Here is a 21,975-nt window from a genome sequence, read left to right as displayed (position 1 = left end):
AAGAATGATGAAAAGAATTCGATCATGAAAAATCTACAAATTCCATAAATAAATAGAATCATGCAAACATTATGAATGTATAACACACCAAACAACAGGAATACAAGTTACCAGTGAAATTTATAGACTAGAAAAAATCTAATTTCATACTTACAATTTATAACGAATTGATGACAATGAATATGGAAATATTTCTAAAAATGATGATAAGCAATGAAAAAAAAAATCAAAATCGATTCGAATAACGATTTTCGTTTGTTGATTAAAAGTTTTTTATTGTTTTCAATTCAAACTCGAATCGAATTCGAATAACATTGCCACTCATATTCCAAACGATGATCAACAAACATTCGACAATGAACACGCTGTTTTTTTTTCTCTATTTCATTCGATCCTATCCTCTATGAACAGATCCAAAAGGCTGACCTTTTGTAGCACAACAACAAATGTGTGAATCCAGATGTACCGATCAACCGACTAGTACCGAAATATTAATATTGATGATTTCCATGTATAAAAGTCAAATCGTACCTGTTGCATCAATTCGGATTTTTTTTTTATTTCATCTCTAATGATATATATCTGTAAACTGTTAAACTCTTTCGAATACAGAAAAAAAATTCTTATGAAACTAAAGCCCTCTTGTGTTTTATATTAGAAATAAATATATATGATGAATAAATCAATTCTATATTTCAACATTTGAAAATCAGATTCCAAAGATGGCGCCTTTTGATTTAGAATTAACATTGATTATTTATAATCAGGTCATCATCATCGACAATTATTAAGTACCCTAAATGATGAAATGTTATGTCTATGTTAGTGTTTCATTTACACGGGACTTTGGATTATTATCGAAACGGATCTTGCGATTACGAGAAAACGGATATCTGATTAAAACAATTTTTTACAAGACATGTAACAAACAAAAATGACCTAGACAAACAAACAACAATTAGCAATTAGATCATTAGTAAACTGATAATATTGGAACAATGTTTTCTCACTCTACACTGTCTTACTTTCAATTTGTGTTCAAAACAAAAATCAATTACCAATAATTGTCCTCCACCCTCTTTTTCTTTGATTTTGATTCGTAACAAGTTCAATAATAAAATGCTACAAATAGACATAATGATAATTGAAAGATTTACCATCCATTTTGACACTAGAAACCATTTTCATTCCATAATGTTTTAATCACTGAATAAGTATTGGTTGAATTTTCCATGAATTCATCCAAAAAAAAACTGTGTCAATTCCTGTCCTTGTGTGTGGATTTTATTTTTTAATTTTTTTTGTTAATTGAACAACAAATGAACAAGTAAAAAAAATTATTATACCACCGTGGCAGCAGTAGCCTTTTGTTATACAACAACAACAACAGAAAAAATTATGGATAAAAAGGATTTAAACGAAAAAAAACGGATTTTTTTTTAATTTTAGCGACACGTAGACGGTTATGATTGTTGTTGTTGTTGCTGTTGTTGTTGTTGTTAAATTTAAGCCATTGCCCCCTTTTTTCTTTATGCCCCTTTTCTATTTTTTTTAAATATTATCGTTCATATAATATACACATAATAACTCGTTATCACCTTCATTATATTAGCTGATTTTTATAATTATTTGTGTCTGACAGAAAAAAAAGTTTCATTTATTTTATCAATTTTCCATGATAAATTTCGTTAAAAACTATTTTTTTTTTCATATTGAGAAATCGAATTTTTTTTTCTTCATTTTTCTACTTGATATTTTCTTGTGAAAATAATAATGATGATGATGATGAAATATGAATATGATTTACATCTAAAAGAGATTATTACATCTTGAGAAAATCGATTGGTTATTATCGATTTTCAAAAAGAAAAAAAAATCAAAAGTTCTATAAAGTCCAGATAAATAAACCAAAAAAAAAAAAAAAACTTAATTTGAATTTCCAAATATTGAAAAAAAATTAAAATTAAAATAATTTCTGCTACTATGTGAATAGAGTTTGCACTGTATTCATAACCTCTCTCTCTCTCTCCCTTTCTCTTTCAGTATAGTATAGCAAACCACACACACTACTCTCAATTTCATTTTCAGATCCAATGTTCAATCACACAACATTGTCAACAAAACTACTACCTTTGATTTTTTTTTTTCGTTTTTTTTTCTAAACTGACATATTATTATTTCGAATAAGAATCATATATTGGGCGCCAAGTTTTCTTCATTTTTTTTCTGCTCACGTTTTTTTTCCATTCATTCATTCATTCATTCTCCTACTTCGACAAAATTTTGTTGTTCGCAATGCATGGACGCATTCGATTCATGGATCTCAATGTGTTTATGACATGTGTGTGTGTGTATATGTTTTCTTCGTGTTATTTATATGATATCTATATAGACACAGCAGATTTAACCAATGATTATGATGATTACGATTGAATGCTGCCAGCACCAACCATCGTATGATGATAAATAATAATAATGAATTTCTACGACTAAAAAAAAAAATTTAAATTATCAAACCTGAATTGGTGCTTCCCTTGCATCAAATGGAATAAAAGAATTAATGAATGACTTTTGATTGGATCACAACATACATGAATTTTCAAATTTTCAAATTCTGTGTTATACACCTATTCAACAAATTAATATTTTTTTTTTAAACGATCAACAAAACAAAGAAATACTCTCCTTATCATCATCATCATCATCATCATTATCATTAACGATCATTGAATAGCGATGCAAATCTTATAAATTCAATGTTTGATGATGATAATGACGACAATTTTTTATATTATAACTGTATATATATTAGTCGCATTGCATGTCACACAAATACACACGACGTACGCACGCGTATGTTGTCAATTCATTTGATGATCATCATCATCATAACCACCATAATCACCTTCATTCGTTAGGAATCATCAACACAGCGAAACAAAAAAAGATCGATCATCATGATTTTGGTAGCGGTGGTAGTGGTGGTGGTGGTATAGGGATCATAAAACGTATCTCAATTATATTAACTGGTGCCAAATTTACTATGTTCTGTGTATCCTTTCCTTTTCCATCATCATCTTGTGGCTCCCACATACAATGATGTGGATATATCTCTGCATCAAAATTAATTTTGGTCCTATATAGCATTAAATATTTGCTACTACCGATTGTTGTAGCGGTGAATTTATATACAAAATTATCATTGACATTGATGATCGTTTTTTTCCTTACTCCTCCTCATCCTCGTCGCCGTTGTCGTTGTTGTTGTCGTTTTCAATCATTCTTCATCCTATCACACACACAACGAGTTCCAATAGTGATGATAAATGTATATACCACCACCAACAACAATCAGCACAACTCATCATCATTATAACCATTGCCATTCCTCATTCTCAAATATCTAAAAACCATCAATGTCCACACACAAAAAAAAGCAGCCAATTTGGATTCTTTGCCTGTATCTGTTTAAGTGTGCGTGTGTGTGTTTGTTTGGTTGGTTTACTGATTTTGACTCGGATTCAAGCTTTTCCTCGAATTTTTGACGACTACGTTGGCGTCGGTGGTGTGTGTATGTGTGTTTATCCGACCCGAAATCAACAACAACAAAAACATTCGAAATCGAAAAAAAAGACAAGAAAAACCCAATCCATTTTGATGATCTTCAATTTGGTCCTATCCTATTTCCTTTAATCCCCCCCCCATAAACACACACAAACACAAAAAAAAATCCTATAACCATCACTATCAACAATAACACCATCATCACCAACACTAACGTCTCTCAATTTCATGATATCTGGTGTGTGTGTGTGTGTATGTATTGTGATTTCCATCAAAAAAAAAAAAAAAAAAAAATTTCCTTCATCACTCCTTATTGTCGTTGGCGTTTGTTGTTTTTTTTTTCGTTCATTTTTTTTATTCACTCCCGTGAATCCTATTATCAATTGTGTTTCACAAGTCTTGTCGCATTTTTTTCTTATCCTCTTTGTTTTTGTTTTTTTTTGTTTTCTGTTCTTTCTTTTTTTTTGTTGGTTGTTCATTTTGTTTTTGTCGTTTTGTTGTTATTGTTGTTGTTGAAAAAAAGAAAAATAAATAAATATTTCCGTCATGTTCAACTAGAATATATTATTGAAATCGATAATCAAAGTTTTTCAATTGATTTGACCAAAATCAAATTTCAATAAAGAATCCACCACATTGGATCAAATTAATGAATTCTAATGGTCAACCTCCAATATAATCTAAAACGAGGTCATCATTTGTGTTTAGTACATCATTGTGTTGTGATATAGTTTTGATTGTTATGAAAGTGTCTATATATATATATATATGCTATTGTGATCGAAGATTTTTTTCCCTTGATAAATTGTGATGCTTTAATATTAAATCATTATTATTACCTATTGTAATGTTATGTTTGAAGGGAAGATGATGATGATGATGATGAGTTTGATTATGTTAACGATTCTTCTATATCAGATGTTTTCATATGTTTGAACTTTCACATAACCTAAAGAGAAAAAACGACGACGACGACGACTATAACAACAAATGTATTTGGTTTGTTTGTTTTTTTTCTACAAAATTTTCAATAATAATCATCACCACCATCAATCAGCAATTCATGTGTGTGTTAATGATGGATTCATATTATTAATTAATGGTAAGTTTTTGTTTATTTTTAAATACATCCTTTTGTCATAATTTTGAGCCAGTCTTTTTTTTTTGCTTTTGATACACCACATTATGTTTGTTTTGCTTAAGCTAACACAAAAAAAATTGTCTTAAACATGAATGATAATGATAATGATTTTTTTTGGAGTTGTTTTGGATACAGAAAAATGATTATAAAAAAATTTTCATTGCCATGGTCAATCATCACCAGATGATCAACCATACACACACACACACACACACACACGCACATTATATATTCAATCGAACACACATCATGGCCAATGTTGCGAATTGAACACACACACACACACACAGGGAAAAAACGATAGAGAAGGATAGAAAAAAAGAGGAAAGGAGAAAATTTCATTTCTTAAGAATCCAGTTATTTTCATTTCTCTTTCTCTCTCTCTCTCTCTATTTCCACATTAAACGGTCTATCTTTCATCTTATCATAAAAATGGTTTTTTTCCTTTTTCCTATTTGTTTTCCAATTTAAAATTGTTGAATCTAAAATAGAGGTGTAAAAAAAAAAGAAAATTCAAATGTTCATTTTTAAACATTGCCACAAATCATCTCATTCTTTCATTCTTGTATTGTTTTTCTATAATGGTGCCATGAACAAAACCCTAGGCATATTTATGAATTATAATATTGGCATCAATGTTTGTATTTAAGGAATATATGGATTTTTTTTGTAGATATTATGGTAGTATGAATATAAAAATGGAATTCTACTACTGAATGTTGATGTGCGATAGCTACCAGAGAGAGAGAGAGAGAGAGAAAGTGCTTTGTAAAAAATCAAACCGATTATGTCAAGTAGTGTTTTTATTTTATTTTATTTTTTGTTTTTTTTATTGTTTCATTTCTTTTTCAAATTATGTTTCGTTTGTTGTTGTTGTTGTTGTTGTTGTTGAATGGTTGATGGTTTGATCAAGATGATGATGATGATGATGATGATCATGGCAGTGAAAAAAAATGACAAATTTTTTTTCGAAATAGAAAATTTTATTTAGTCATAAATGAGGAAACGTTAGTGATTTTTTTTTTAAACAAGCTATTTCATTGAATATAAAATCAACAACACCAAGTACAACCGAGGTCGAATCTGGATTCACAATTGTTAATTTCTTTCAATATATATATATATATGAAGAAAAAAAGAGAAAGGTAGAAAAAGAAGATTCCATCGACCAAAAAGACTTTCGTTTTTTTTCCTCGAATTGAGAGAAAAAAAATGTTTGCAAGGAAAAAAAAATTGCCCCATAATTGAAATGATTTTTTTTTTCTCAGAATATTTCTTGGATTCGGTTTGATATTTCTTTTTTTTTTTTTTTTGTTTCTTTCATATATTGCATTCACCGTTGATATATACAGATCATAATATTTAGAACCTATACATTGCAGACAAAATGAAAGAACAAAAAAAAAGATTATGAAAAGAAACTAAAGCCGATTATAATTCTTCATCATTTTTAATTTTTTTTTTTAATTCCAATTCTCATTCTGAGCCAAACTTGTATGAACACTTAACGAACGCGTCAGCAAAATGTGTAGAATATTTTTTTTGTTTTGTTTCTAATATAATGAATGCATTGAAAATATAGATAATAATAATAATGTGTATGTTGTGGTTGTTGTGTAGTTTGTGTAGGCCAGAAGAAAAATAAATCTAATAAAAACAAACAAACAAACAAAAATTATTCCGGTTACAATTATGAGGGTGATTTTTGAATTTTTTTTCCTTTCTTTGTTTGGTTACCGTTTTCGTAGCCAAAAACCTAAAAAAATTTTTTCTTCGCACAATTGCTACTGCTTTTTTTTCTTGCTCCTTGTAGCTAGTTATTTTGTTGTTGTTGTTGTTGATGATGATGATGATGATGATGATGATGATGAATATAGAATGAAAGGAATAAATGAATGAAAGAACATTTGTATGTGTTAAAGAAACAGAGAGAGAGAGTGAGAGTGGATGAGAGTCACCTTCAATATCATTATTATTATTATTATTTATCATCTTCATCATCATCATTGATGAAGATTTGCAATGTGTGTTTTGTGAGTGTAAATGGAAAAAAAAGAAAATGTTCATACTGTGTGTGTGTATGGAATTGAATCGAAAAGAATGGTATGGATGGATGGATGGATAGTAAGAAAAAAAAGAATCTGCTTAAACCGTTAAATATTTTCATTTTTTTTTATAATGATAACAAATCATCATCATCAGCATCATTCGCTTATATTAATGACAATGAAAAATGATGTGGAAAAAGGTTAAGGATTTTGCATTGAAAAATGATTCTCGTATAGATAAATATTGATTGATTGATTTTTTTAAAATTCTTTTTTGTTTTGTTTTGTTTTATGATAAATAAATTATTATATATGATTTTGTTATTTCCCATTCCATTTAGAAATAAAATTCATTTATAGAAAATTTTCTACTAGTGTTGATTGTTTGATTTTACTGATGACTTGTTTGGGCACATGGTTTGAGAATATATCATCGCTTTTTTTTAGTAGAATTGAAAATTTCCATTCCTATACATTTCCTGTGCGTGTGTGATGTTGTTATCGTTGTTGTTATTGACATGTAGTAGTATAATAGCACCGGATAAATGTTTGTAAAATGTATGTGTTTGTTGTATAGTCGATGTCTATGATCTTTCATTCATCCATTCAGTCATTGATCCATTCATTTTGATTGTTTATGTTTGATGATGGAATATATTTTCGATTACGCAATCATCATCTTCATAATGATCATTTAATTGGCCAGTTTCAAATTCCGATTTCTGAATTAGAAAATGGAAAAAAATTGTTCATTTTTATTTCATTTTCCAAGTCAGAAAAAAATCAACTGATGATGGCAGGTTTTTTTGTGATTTTCTAATTTTTATATCATCCATATTTTTCATATTTTTTTTTTTTGCTAGCTTCCCCACCTTATAAAGGGGATGAATTTTTCGACCTTCATTGCCAATCGATCATCATCATCAATTAGACTTTCGTTTGCGTTTTGATCAAATTTTGTGATTATGTTTAATCATGATGATGGCAAATAATTCTCGAAATGCATCATTGCTCATCATCATAACATTGCATAGTGATGTTTTTTTTTTGTTTCCATTGTCAAATTTTTTTCCCCTTTCTTTATCATTAAGACTATTTCCGAAGTATTGGTGATGGATGATTGAATTGTAAATGACTTATGTGTGTGTGGTGTTGGTGGTGTTGACAATATTTCTTATGGCTATTGATTATGGATTTTTCTTTATTTTTTGCCCGTCAATTTATAGATTCACAATATTAATAAATATTTTTGCTTGACTTTGATTTCTCCAGTGATTTTTTTTTAAATGTCCACACACAGAAACACTCAAATAAAATTCTCAATTTTTTTTCCAATTTCTACATTTTGATCTAACACAATATGACCAAGTTTGTAAATTGTGAAATTGTTAGAAAAAAAATAAATAAATTGTTGAAGATAATAAAGAGACCGTTAAGCTTGACTGGCTGATTGATTAATTGGAAAAAAAGAGCGAACGAGCAATATTGAGATATATAGAATGGCGTCCTGTCCTTGAGGACCTCCAGCTATGGCATCTATCATTATCAAAGTCAGTGATTGGAAGAGATTTTTGTTGTTGTTGTTGCTGTTTGTATGGACCTATTTCAGACACTTAACAATTTTGATGACAACGAAATGTCGCAAATGAAAGAAAAAAAAAATAAAAATAAAATGGAAGTTAAAGAAATGACCATGATCCTAAAGTTGGCTGTCGATAAAATGAAAAATGAAACTGAAAATAGATTCATTATCAAAACGATGGAAATGGGAAAATTTTTTTTTTTTAATTTAATCCCTGTGTGTGTAGGAAAATAGTTTCTTTAAAGAAACAAAACAAAAAAAAATTCCTGACAATTCTATTGTTTTTTTTGTCATCAATTTTTTATATCAATGTATTTTATACTTTTTTTCAGGTTTCAATTCATCAACATTTTTATCTAATTTAAATCCATTATGTTTCGTTTCGTTTCGTTTCGTTTGTTTGTTTTTACAGTATACACAGTGATTGATGAATGTTGTTGATGTTATCAATACAATAATAATGATTAATCATAGCTTCAATTTGGCATCATATTCTTTTTTTTCCAAAAAAAAAAATCATTCTCTATACCCAGTACTCATTATTGTAATTGACCTTGAAGAAATAATAATAATTCTTCGTTGAACCTTTTTTTTCCCCATTGTTATCGATGATTATGATGTTTGAGATTGAATGGATACAATGGATTTATTTTAAAATTGATTCTTCATAATTAGTTTTGTTTCTTTTCTCTAATTTCAGCCATATACAGGTATATGCTTCAGATTCAATTGCTACAAATTATCATCAATTTTTAAATAAATCATCCCATGCTGAAATTTAAAATTCTTCATATGATTCATAATATTTTCATCATATTATTATTCTTTGTGCGAACTAATCGGTGCTCGACAATAGTGATTTTTTGTTGAAATAATGAAATTAGTTATTTAGACTGGAAAAAAACAGTGACACATTCATATTCGAAAATCTTTTTTCTTTTTTTTTTGTTTGATTGTATTATCATCAAAATTCTCTATGTATGTACACTGTCATTGTCAGTGAAAAATTTTCCTAGATCTTTGATATGCGAAGAATGAAGAATTGAAAATAAAATTATAAGCCATCACACACATGTAGACATATTGAAAAAACGATCGATTCTTTTAAGAATTAGATTCCAAAGAATTCTATTCAATCACGATTCATCATCATCTCTAATTTTTCTTCTCGGTTGTTGAGTTGCATTTGATTTGCTATTTTTGAACAAAAAAAAACAAAGAAGAAAAGAATTGAAGCAAAATAAACCTATAACTGTCATCGTCGTCATCAACATTAAACTACTGCTTGAATCATCATCATTAAAATTATTACGAAAATGTAAGGATCATACTTCAACATCACAAAATCATCAGTCGATTATTGAACCGATTAGTATAAGTAGATCACATCGATCACTCAATTTTTTTTGTTCTTCTTGTTTTTATTGTGCGGAAAAAATCAACGTCAAAATTTTTTATTTCAAACAAATTCCGATAGGAAAAAAAAGAATTGAATTCTTTTTTTTTGTCTTCGAACATTTTGTTGAACGACAAATCTGAGCCAATCATTCACATGCATCACGAAAAAAAAACATTTTATTCTTTCATCATATCTGTGATTTTTTTCCTTTCTTTTCAGCTCTATCTCACTATACTTTGCATTCATTCAATTTGATTTTTTGCAACATTTGTCACAATTCATTTGCGCTCTATTTGTTTTTGTTTTTGATCTTACCGTCATTTTTTTGGCAATCAGTAGAAAAAAAATCAAAAGAAAATAGAAAATCATTTCGAAGACGAATATTTTTGGAACATATATTCAATAATTAGCCGTGTAAAATGATCTTGTGAAATTGAATCAAAAAATCACATTCATTATCTTGACTGGTCCGGTTTGTTCGTTCGTTCGTTTGATTTTTTTTTGTTTATGAAATACAAACAAATGTAAAAAATAAAACATCAAAAAACACGAGTGAGAGAGAGAGAGAGAGAGATTGAATTGAGAAAGATTTTTATCTATAAAATCATTTTTTAAACTGATCAAAAAAAAAAATTCATTTATTTATCCTCAAGAAGTAAGATAGAAAAAAAAATGCAAATCAACGGATTAATCAATCATGAATAAATGATGAATGAATTGAAATTAAAAAGTCAGTGAGATCCATCTTTGTCCATTCCGTTTTGTTAATATTATTTTTACTATTTCATGAAAATAACCTTGAAATATTTAACTGAAACTAGAAAAAAAAACTTTTCATTCAGACTTTCATTTTCTAATTGTTTTCTTTTTGTTCAATATATACATAATAATTTCGTTCCTCTTTTTTTTGTCAAATAGTCGTTTTTTTTGTAAATTTTTCCGGTATTGAACCATATTGTATGTATAGTTTGTCTACGAAAGAGAAAAAATGGAAAAAAACCGCACCAGATATTTTAATACATAGAAAAAATAGATCAATATGTAAAACAAAAAATCATTTCAATTTCTAATCGATTAATCCCAATTTAATATGATTTTTTTTTGCATCGATAAAAACATTGTTTGTTTCATCTTTTTTTTTATCGTCAAATATTTGGTCATTCATAACTATATGTATACTGACCTGATCATCACGCGTCTTTCGATGAGTTTATTCTAGGAATCATTTCATTTCAATACAACTATACTTTATTATGTGATTTAAAGAATTTTTTTCATATTAATAATTCAAAAATAAAAAGGCAAAAATATTCTCTGTAAAATGCTGTTCATTCTTCTTGAGAGGTTCTCAAAATAGTGCCTGTTTTTTTCTCTCTTTTTCTCTCAACGAAGAATAATAAACCGATTGTTAATTCTGACACGCACATACAGTTTTTTTTTTGCTTTATTCTTTGTTCATTTTACAATTCTAGTGAATTTTGGTCGTTTTTTATATTTCCATGCCGAAATACTATCTTTTGGATTTTTTTTTGTTTTGTTTTGTTTTACCATTTCAAATTTATTGCCTTACATTTTCATTCGTGAGCATCTCGCCAATAAAAATGGAGCTGAAGAGAATAAAAAAAAAAAAAAAATGACCTCAAAACAGTAAAAGAGAGAAAGAGAAACTGAAAACTAAGGATTTTTCCCATTTACATAACACACACACGCACACACAGACAAACAACTTGCTATGACATTACGAAACCAATTACAAAATGTTCGTTTATCTTCGTTTGCTGTCTGTTTTTTACTGTTATTTTTTTTCTCTAGTTTCACACTTTAGTTGAGTAAGATACGAAATAAAGAAAAAAAAATGTGCGTTAACATGTTAGTAGTGTGGTTGAAATAAAGATTTTTTTTGTTTTTGTTAAGAAATTTTTTTTTTCAAACTTATTGATTGTATATGATAATGATGATAAGATTGTTGTTGTTTTTGTTGGCCATATTGACTTATTTATCTTCAATGACCAGTTACCAAACGAAATTGCACTAATTGAATAATTAAAAAAAACTAATTGGTGATTTATGTGTTTGTTTGTTTGTCTTTTGCAATTTTTTTGCTAATAATCCAGCAGAAGACCGATAGAATTTTGAATAATTTTCATTGAATTAAGAATTAATTTATTGATTTTCATTTTTAATTTTTTTTTTTGATTTTTTAGATTTTTATTGTTCATATTGATTCTTTTCATCAATAATAATAAAAAAAAATTGGCCCAATAATAATTGATCGTTTAATAAACGACGCTTTGTTGTTGTTACACCTATGTCTAATTTACCGACAACAACAGCGGATACAATAATATACAATACATTGGGTCATAGTGATGAGCATAGTACAAGAAGTGAAGAAGAAAAAGAAAAAGAAAGAGTTAACGAAACGACGAATCAACAAATTATCGTGAAAGAAGTCGACGAAACGATTGTACAGCAAAAAACTTTAGAAGGTTTAGGTGCACGTCTAATACGTATAGTTGGAAACGATGATGAAAATGATAATGATGGTGCTGTAATTGGCCAAACAACGGCAGTGGCCACAACAACAACAATAACGGATAATAATACTGAAACTGAACCATTTCCATCCGGTCATATTGAAGATTATTCGGAATATTTATTTGATTCAAATTTACCATCACATTCGACCTATAAGCAGACAAATTCTTCAATTATAATTAATGATAATAATTGTCAAAAACAACAATCAAAAGATGCTATCAATCATCATCAACAATTAGATACGAATACGGATCCTATATTAAGTTTTATTAATCTAGAACAACAACCAAGATCCGAACAAGATCTTTTGTCTCATCATTCATTTGCATCGTCATCCTTGTCATCATCATCATCGTCTTCGTTGTCACATCATCATCATCATCCTCAGCATAATACGTCAAAGACAAGTGAAGTGGATCTTTATATCCAACAACAGCAGCAAAGCAATATTCATACAACTGTAGTGACCAGTATTGATACGGATAATAACGAAAATAATAATAATCATCATCATACACAGCAATCATTATCATCATCATCAATAACAACAACAGGCAACGATTATCTTTTATTTGATCCATCATCAATGGTTTTGCTTGAGGAAACGACGCCCGATATTTTGTCAACAGTTGTTGGACAGTTGCCCGAAGACGATAATAATAATTCAGACATTGTTCATCATACAACAAATTTGTCTAATAATGATAATAATACTGGTAATGATAACAACAATGATGATGGTGGTGACAACAGGTTGAATACAATCCAAGATAATAGTTTTTCTACAAAAATTGATTATTATTCAACAGTGGCAACAACATCGCCACCGACAGCTACAACAACAACGACGACGACGACGATAGAAGCGACATCAATAACAACGACTATAAATGAATTAGGATCCACTCAGGTATGATTCACATAAATCAAGAGTGAACTAATGACATTGAATTCTATTCTTTTTCACTAATTATTTGTTTAATCGTAGCATCATCATATTCATCATCAAAATCAAAGTTCAATGTCGCAACAACCGCTGCCAACATCTTCCTATGAACATCAACAACTTCAACAAACGCAGCAGCATCATCATTCTCAGTTTAATGAAACCATTTCAAAAATTTCCGAAATCAGCAATAACGGTAATGTTGTTGTTGGTGGTGGTGGTTGTAATGATAATTATGTCACACAATCACAATCGCAACAACAACAACAACCGTTTGATCGTATGAATGGAAATGGAAAGAATGTTAGCGGTACTAGCATTAATAATACGATTGTAGGAAATGATCATCATCAACAACAACATCAGTATCAAAATCCAAATCAACCAAATAAACAACCAGAAACATTTATGATGGCAAATGATAGTAATAATAATCCTTTAATGACGACAACATCAAGCTGTGAAAACATTTCCTGTGCTGCTACTGATGTTGCCGCTGTCCATGAAGAATCATCATCTTCATGTATTGGAACGCATCAACAGCAACAAGAAATGAGAAATGTCAATGTGGGTTTATTAGGTTCAACAGAAACAACATCCATTCACACGATAACTAATGATGAAATAACGGCAGCAATGATGGTCGTTACAGATCCAATGCAACCGCAGCAACAACAGCAATCATCTTTATCATCTCTAACATCATCGACGACAACAGTAAATACTTTGTCAACAACGGGTCATCATCATCACCATCATCATCATTATCAGCAAATGGGAAATAATGATCAGAGTAATAGTGAATACATAGCTTCAGGTATGTTTCAAAGAATGTTGAAAATGAATGAAATTTTTTTTTTGTTTACTATGATATCGCTAATGTAGCAATAGATACGACAATGATGGAATCTCATAAATTTCCTGAGCAGCAGCAACAGCAGCAGCTACATTTACATCACTTATCTGATAAAGATATTGAAAGGCAACTTCATCTTCAACAATCGCATCCACAATCGGCTTCAACGACATCAACTTTCTCATCGACATCAGGTTCAGCTCAATCATATCAGCCAACAAATACAACAACGTCTATTCCACAACAATTATTATCATCATCGTCATCTACATCGACCATAACATCATTATCATCATCTTCAGTGGCTAACCAAGATGATGATACAAATCAATTGCTCAATGCCATGATTCCTACTAATTTATATGATTGTAAGTTTCATTCAAAATTAGATTCATCTTCATATAATAATAACTTAATTTCAATTGATTAGGCTACAGTAGTGATTCGGATATAAGATTACATCATCATCATAATCAACAACAACAGCAAACACAGATAAATCATGATGATAAATCACAACAACAACAACAACATCAGAATATAACCGTTCCTAACATCGAATCGATGAATCCATGTCTTTCAAGTGATGATACTAGCTTATATCAACACCATCATCAAGAACAACAAACTGGTGATTCAAATGGTGGTCATAATAGTGGTGGTGGTGGTGGTGATGGTATTGATCGGGAAAATTTAATGTTACAGCAACAACATCACCATCATCATCAAATTAACACCGATAATCAACAGCAATCTGTTATACCTCATCATCAAACATCATCAACACAATCATTGACGACAACAACAACCGTAACAACATCAACTGCAACGGCTGATCAATCATTAGGATTAGAACAATCGGAACAGTTATATCATCATCCACAACAACATCATGGCCATCAGCAAATTGGTAAATTCAGAATTATGGCCTAAACCTTCCTAAAACCTGGCCTAAAATTCTACACTTTTCAATGTTTTGCATATTTGAAACATTTTTTTTTCAATTGGCTAGGTTTAAGTCTGATTAGATATCTGAACGTTTATGATTTCATCTTATTTCATTTCTATTTTTAATAATTAGAGGGAGAAAAAACATTTATCGATCATCATCATTGATTCGATAGGATGATTTAATAATCATAAGAGTGAAATAAAAGCAAGAAACTGAATGATGAGCCATAGAAAAACAAGATATGAATCTTTGCAATATATACCATAGACTAGGATTATACCAGACCCAGGGAGGACAAGAGTACATGTCCTCCTTTTCAGAAACTGTATTAAGCGAGTTTTCCAATAAAAAAGATTTTTGTCCTCAATCCGTTGGCCGATCTGGCAACCCTACCGTAGACATACATCTAAAAAGAAGTTCTGATTAGAAGAAAGATGGCATTTTTCTTTTTTTTTTTTTTGATTCAAAATTCATTTATTTGATTTGATTATCACTCTTTCATTTTTGATTTCGAATAATGAATGACAAAGAAAAAAAAATTAATGTACAAAAAGCTACATACATTTACCTATATTTACATAACTAAAAACGAATAGTTGGCCAGAGAGAGTTTTTTGTTATGGATTTTTCTTTACCTATGAATTTTGTGATAACATATCGTATTGAAAATTGATTCAAATTCATCTGATTATGATGAAATCAATCAATCAATTGTCCATTTTTTTCCTAAATCTGTCATGGTAGTTATGAATTGTTTGAAAATTATTTATTCTTTTCAAGAATAAATAAAATGGAATGGTAAAAAAAGATTATCAAAAAAAAAAGAATCAAAAACAAAAAATAACTATGTAGTGAATGGGAAACAAAATAAAAAAATTTGCTCGAAATGTGAAAATCAATGGCTTCCAATTTGATGTGTGTGTGTGTGTGTGTGTGTGTGTGTTTGTTTTTCGTACTTCTATCGATTCAGATTATTACTACTTGCTTTCACTACGATACAAGTATCAAATAGTTTGTATCTCTTATTTTAAAATCAATAGAAAACATATTCATATTCATATACAAATATATAAAAATCTAAAAATTCTTATCACTACACAAAATCAGTTACACGTGTGTGTGTGTATGTGTGTATGTTTAAAAATTAAACGTACACAATTTCAATTTCCTTTTTAATAATAATTCAACAAAAAGAAAAAAATATTTACGATTTCACATTTTTTTTCTTTTTTTTTATCACACACATACAAATATCATATATAGTTCAATCTACAACCAATTTGGAACTACAACAACAATCACAACAACAGCTTGATACATATAATATTTTGTCATCAACATCAACATCATCATCGGCGATAACGAATCATAGTAATGTTACATCAGCAACAATGATTGAAGTGCCTAGTTCGTCTACACAACAACAACAGCAACAACAGAATTCACATTCACTACAACCACAACATCCACCACCATCATCATCATCATCTTCGTTATCTTCGTCCAACAATATCAATGTTGCTGTTGCTACTATACAACAATCACAATGTTCAAATAGTGTTTCAACATCGACTACCGTTACAACAACTGCCGATTCTAGTTGTACCCATGTGAGTCTTTTTTTTCATTTTGTAATTTCTGAAATTGATATAATTTTTTTTCTCTATTTATTCATTTTGTGTGGACTGCAGCCTTCTACAACGGATATTCAAACAGAAACCGGAACAGGAAGTCATATTTTATATGGACCAATAGGTCATCAAGCAGAAAATACATCCACACCATCGAATAATGTTGATGTTAATGATTATCAATTACAACAACATCCTCAACAAAATCAATACCATATAATTGCATCATCGAATTCATTGGTGAATCACAATACATCATCATCGAATCAGATTACGTCATCATCTACAACCACTGATAACAATAATAACACTGCCCATCAGGTAACATCACAACAATTTATGGCTGTTGTATCTTCTGCCGATACCAATCATCAACAGCAGCAACAACAACAACAATCTTCATCATCGATGACCAACGTAAATGCCGTTGTTGTAGTTTCTAATGATTCTTCTCATCCACAATCTCAATCAATCAACACGGATACAATTAGTGCGCTAGGAACAATGCGTGACAGTGAACCACAGTTGATGTCATCGACATCGACACTTTCACAATCACAACAACAACCACCACCCGTGCATTATGGCCATCATCCGACAAATACATCATCCAACTATGTTAGCTTATGTGATCAATTACAACAACATCAATCATCAACGTCGCAAGTGCCGCATTCGGAATCACAGGGCGTTAACGTAAATTTTTCTCTAAATGATTCCAAATCTACAGCATCGATCCAACAACAACAACAACAACAACCGCAACAGCAATATGATCCAACAGCTAGCAACTTACAACAAAATCAATCGCAAATACAAATTCAGCCACAGCAATCCAACATTACAATCGGTAATCTGTCTTTCAAATAACAACTTGAATGTTTTTTTTAGTTTTATAATTTATATTTTTTCATATTATAGCGGTTTCGACACAAAATCAGACATCATTGAATGTAATTAATCAACAACAACAGCAGCAGCAGCCAAGAATGATATCAGGAAGAAGAAATGAATCTCATTCTCAACAATCACAATCATTATGTATGGTTGTACCGCACAATAATCCAAATAACAATCTAGCTGATACAATTCCGGTGACACTAACAACTGGAAGTGGTGCCATACGCCCTTTGTGTGTGATCACCGATTCAACTCCTGAACAAATTTCAGCTTCCGGTATGAATTTCTCTAATGTAACAACGGCTTCGAAGAAAATATTTTTTTCAACATCAACAGCTGCTAGTACCAACACTAATACATCGATAAGTCAACCGACGTTATTGTTTGCCTCAAAAAGTCCGGCTGTTGGACAAACAGCAGCAGTTCATTCATCACATGTGGTCAATCAAAATCAGATCATGATCATTCCGTCCAATTTTTCTTTGAATCCTCAACATACGATTTCAACAGCCAGCCATTCACAACCACAGATTCAACAACATCGTTTCAAAGCTGAAAGAGACATTACGGACATTAAGCCTTTTGTTCCAGACACAAGTAGTATGTATTGCATGATGATCAATAAATTGTTTCAAATTTTATATCTTATATTTGCTCACCTTTTAGATGTGGAACAAAATTTTCATTCAAACGAGTCCTTGTTGCCTCGTCAATATTCTTCTACCTCTTCGAAGGATTCTTTAAACAATAATGGCAACAGTAATCGTTACCAAAATACTATATGCCATATCGCTTCTGGATCTCAAGGATATGAGGGTGTTGCTCAAAGCACTCCGACTACTCCTACATTGATTCATTCTGGATCAACACAATTTCCAGTGTCTGCCAATTATTCGGTGTTACAATTGCCTCCAGGTCAATTGCCCATTAGTCAGCATCCTCAAACACAAACATTGGGCAAGACTAAAATACTATTACATTCCGTACCAGCCGCAAACATTAGTGGCACTGCGAATGCTTCAGCTACATTATTGACACTAAATTCCAGTCAATTACAACCATTACAATCTACGAACAACGCTTCGGTATCTCATCCAAACATACCGACAGGATCGATTATATTGAGTTCGATAATTCAAAATCCAAGTAACATTTCGGGCAGTCAATCGACAAGAGCTGTCACTAAATTTGCTGTCCCAATAGGGGTTGCAACTAGTAACATCAGTCAACCACATCAACAATCAATTCAAGTTGCAAATATGGTTACACCTGGCCCTGGTACGTTTACGTTCATGCCGTCTGGTACAGGCCAGTTTCTACCTCATGCGACAACAACACCGGTAACGATGGCTATGGCGACAAAGACTTCAGCTAAATCATCTACAGTCAAAAAGGGTAAAAATACCAGTGTTATTTCTGCTAGGGATTCTGCATCACAAATAATTGCTGGTAAGTCATATTATTTGAAATGTCAATTTCAATCATTAATTTTATTCGAATTATAGCCGGTCGAAATCTAAATCCACCACCATTACAATCGGAAGATCCTGCAAAGCCATTCAAATGCAGCATATGTCATAAGAATTTAGCATCCAAAAATGTATATCAGTTGCATTTACGATCTCATTCTGGCGAGAAACCATTCGTTTGTGAAATATGTAACAGCCGTTTTTCTCAAAAGACATCATTAACTCGTCACACCAGATCTCACACTGGTGAAAGACCTTTTCCTTGTGAGGTAAATTTTGCATACAATTGATGAATATCCTTATATGAAACATTAATATTTTCTTTGACAAAAATGATTGTGTTTTTAGATTTGTGATAAAAGATTCGCAGACAAAGAAAGAATAAAAATTCATATGCGTATTCATACGGGAGAGAAGCCATTTTCGTGTACTATTTGTCATAAAAAGTTCTCACAGGTATGATTATTATTTGGTAATTCTAAAGAATTAATTCTAAATTATGTCAATAATAGAAATCCACCGTAAAACGTCATATGAGTGTTCATACTGGTGTAAAGCCATTCAAATGTGAATCATGTGGAAAAGGTTTTGCTAATCGTGGTAATCTGACAGCACATATCAAAACACATAATCAACAATCGTCAAGTAGCCGACAGTTGTCGAATCAATCATCGAATAATAATCAACAATCGAATAGAAAATCAAATACAAACAAAATGATCAATCAAAACATCAAGAATGAAGCTCAAATTGGTAATATGACAATCATTAATGCATTTATATAACGTTTTAATAATTAAATTAATAATTGCAACAGTTGGTAGTGATGGCCATTTCTTTTTAATTTACAAATAAAACTTTTTGCTCTTATTTATATTATTATTTATTTATTCAACAAAATAAACACCAATACCATGAACCAATAAGTCGTTTTTTTGCTCTTATAGTTACTGATGTCAGAACTTTTTTTTTGTTTTTGTTTTTGTTGAAAATTCCTATAGAACATTCTACGGAACGCGTCCAAACAACATTAGACCAGTGACAAAAATGAAAATCCATCATGATCATTTTGAAAAATTTTTTCAAAAAAAACAGTTGAAAGTGGTGGCCATATTATATATTGCTCCATTGAAAATCAACTGAACTTCAAAAATCATTATCGGCAACAGTTGTTATGGTTACCTGTGTTTTTGCTCAGTACCATTAGCATCAATAGCCAAAAGTTTCACAACGATTACGCAATAGCAGCATAAATTCATTTGTATCATCTCCATCATCATTATATCACACATATCTTCGAATCAATGGTCTTAGTTATCAGGCAAGAACTCTCAATGAATGAATAATCTGCGTTCCGGTCTCATCAGATGCATCAGAGTATGCATCAGAGTATGCTTTGGATGACAATGACCAACTTTTATCGACTAAATAGTTGACGCTTTATTTATTTAAATCATCGTTATTATTCTCATTTATTGCTTCATCTGTTACAAGCATCTTCATTCAAATTGGATTTAAAATCATCAAAACAATATTAACGATTAAAATGACAACAAAACAAGTTCCAATATAGACAACGATGATTGGAATTGTCTCTAACTAAATCCATCTTTTTTTCTCACTTTTAAAAAACAAATGTTTAACCATAATCTGACCAATCAAATAATTCTACGATTTTCTGAGAATTTTTTTGTTTGTTTCATCTCATCATTACCATCAATGATATGTTTAATATCAACCAATAGTGAATTTTCAGTTTTTTTTGTCTTATGAAAAAAAATGAAAATCAGACATATGACTATTTTCAGAAATGTTTTTCCTTGTTATAAAAACAAACAAACAAAAACAAGAATTACGAAAAAATTATGAAGCTTACATATGAGAAGATAGAGGAATGAAATGAAATTCAACCAAAGCGTTTCAAAATGTTGATTTTCTATACTTGTTATTGTTTTTTTTTCTTCGTTTCTGTTGAGTTATTCAAAAAAAATAAAAAAATTTATATTTTTCCTTTATTGATCCTCACTATTTGTTAAAATGTTCAAACAATTTTTTTCATTCTTCCACATTACTGCATATATATATACAATGTATATTTTTGTTAAATTTTCTTTTCATTTTTTTCTTTGCTTATTTGTTTGTTTGTTTGTTTGTTTCTGTTTTCAAATTTCTCTAATATAGAATATTCAAACATTAGATCCCGTTATACTGCTGTATTCATTATTTGTTTTTCCATAAATTTCAATTTCTTTATAATAAAAAAACAAAATGACCCAAAAATTTTTTAGAAAATTGTTAATAATTTACATATTATATATTATAGTGAGAGAGAGAAAAAAAATATTGTTACACTAAATATTGACAAACCTGACTGTGTTATTCAATGATCCACAACATTAATACGCAGACAACATTTACAGCAACAACAACAACAACAACAACAACAAAAATTAAATTTTTCAATCATTTAATGTTCATGATGTGATGAACTATTATTTATGTGATAAATGAACAATAATATTGAAGATTCTGCCATATATTTACAACACGATTACATGCACTTTTTTTAAATATCAGTCAAAATTTTGGTTCATTTTTTTTTTGATTCACACACAGAACAAACAAGTGTAGTTAATTCTCTTCTAATGTATTATAAGATAATACACGAATACATTCAAAATAATGAAATGAACCGAAGAAACTTTAGTGAGGATAATAGTTGGTCATTTTTTTTTAATATTCCAAAATAGTTTGGAAAAGTGAAAAAAAATCGACCAATTCAATAATATTTGGGTGATAAACAACAAATGATTACAATGTATACGATTGTGGTGTCTCTTTTCAAGAGAATCTTATAACGTATGGAAATTCCATTGTATTTTTTCTTTTCAAATTTTTTCCGCATATAGTATTCATTTTTTTCCACAAACATTATCATTATTAACA

At 29.9% G+C, this 21,975-nt stretch overlaps 1 protein-coding gene across 2 annotated transcripts; it reads left to right on the top strand.

Moving 5' to 3' along the window:
- Positions 1-2,316: 2,316 nt before the first annotated feature.
- Positions 2,317-21,309, top strand: LOC124499448 (uncharacterized). Of its 2 annotated transcripts, none has more exons than XM_075735521.1 (13): positions 2,317-4,666; positions 11,939-13,185; positions 13,264-14,038; positions 14,107-14,445; positions 14,508-14,987; positions 16,293-16,639; positions 16,721-17,510; positions 17,582-18,160; positions 18,227-19,009; positions 19,066-19,298; positions 19,378-19,485; positions 19,542-19,782; positions 19,847-19,899. In XM_075735521.1, exons 2-13 carry the CDS (start codon positions 12,043-12,045, stop codon positions 19,882-19,884), a joined length of 5,856 nt encoding a protein of 1,951 aa, XP_075591636.1. In that variant the 5' UTR covers positions 2,317-4,666; positions 11,939-12,042; the 3' UTR covers positions 19,885-19,899. The 2 variants fall into 2 exon arrangements, with proteins under 2 accessions (XP_075591636.1, XP_075591635.1); XM_075735520.1 differs by lacking the exon at positions 19,847-19,899 and adding an exon at positions 20,031-21,309 and having other exon boundaries at positions 2,318-4,666.
- The last annotated feature ends 666 nt before the right edge of the window (positions 21,310-21,975 follow it).

The sequence above is a fragment of the Dermatophagoides farinae genome, chromosome 2, assembly GCF_024713945.1.
Source record: "Dermatophagoides farinae isolate YC_2012a chromosome 2, ASM2471394v1, whole genome shotgun sequence".
In the NCBI taxonomy this organism is placed as follows: domain Eukaryota; kingdom Metazoa; phylum Arthropoda; class Arachnida; order Sarcoptiformes; family Pyroglyphidae; genus Dermatophagoides; species Dermatophagoides farinae.
Note: the sequence above shows the minus strand (reverse complement) of the source record. Positions and strands in the feature narration are given on the sequence as shown.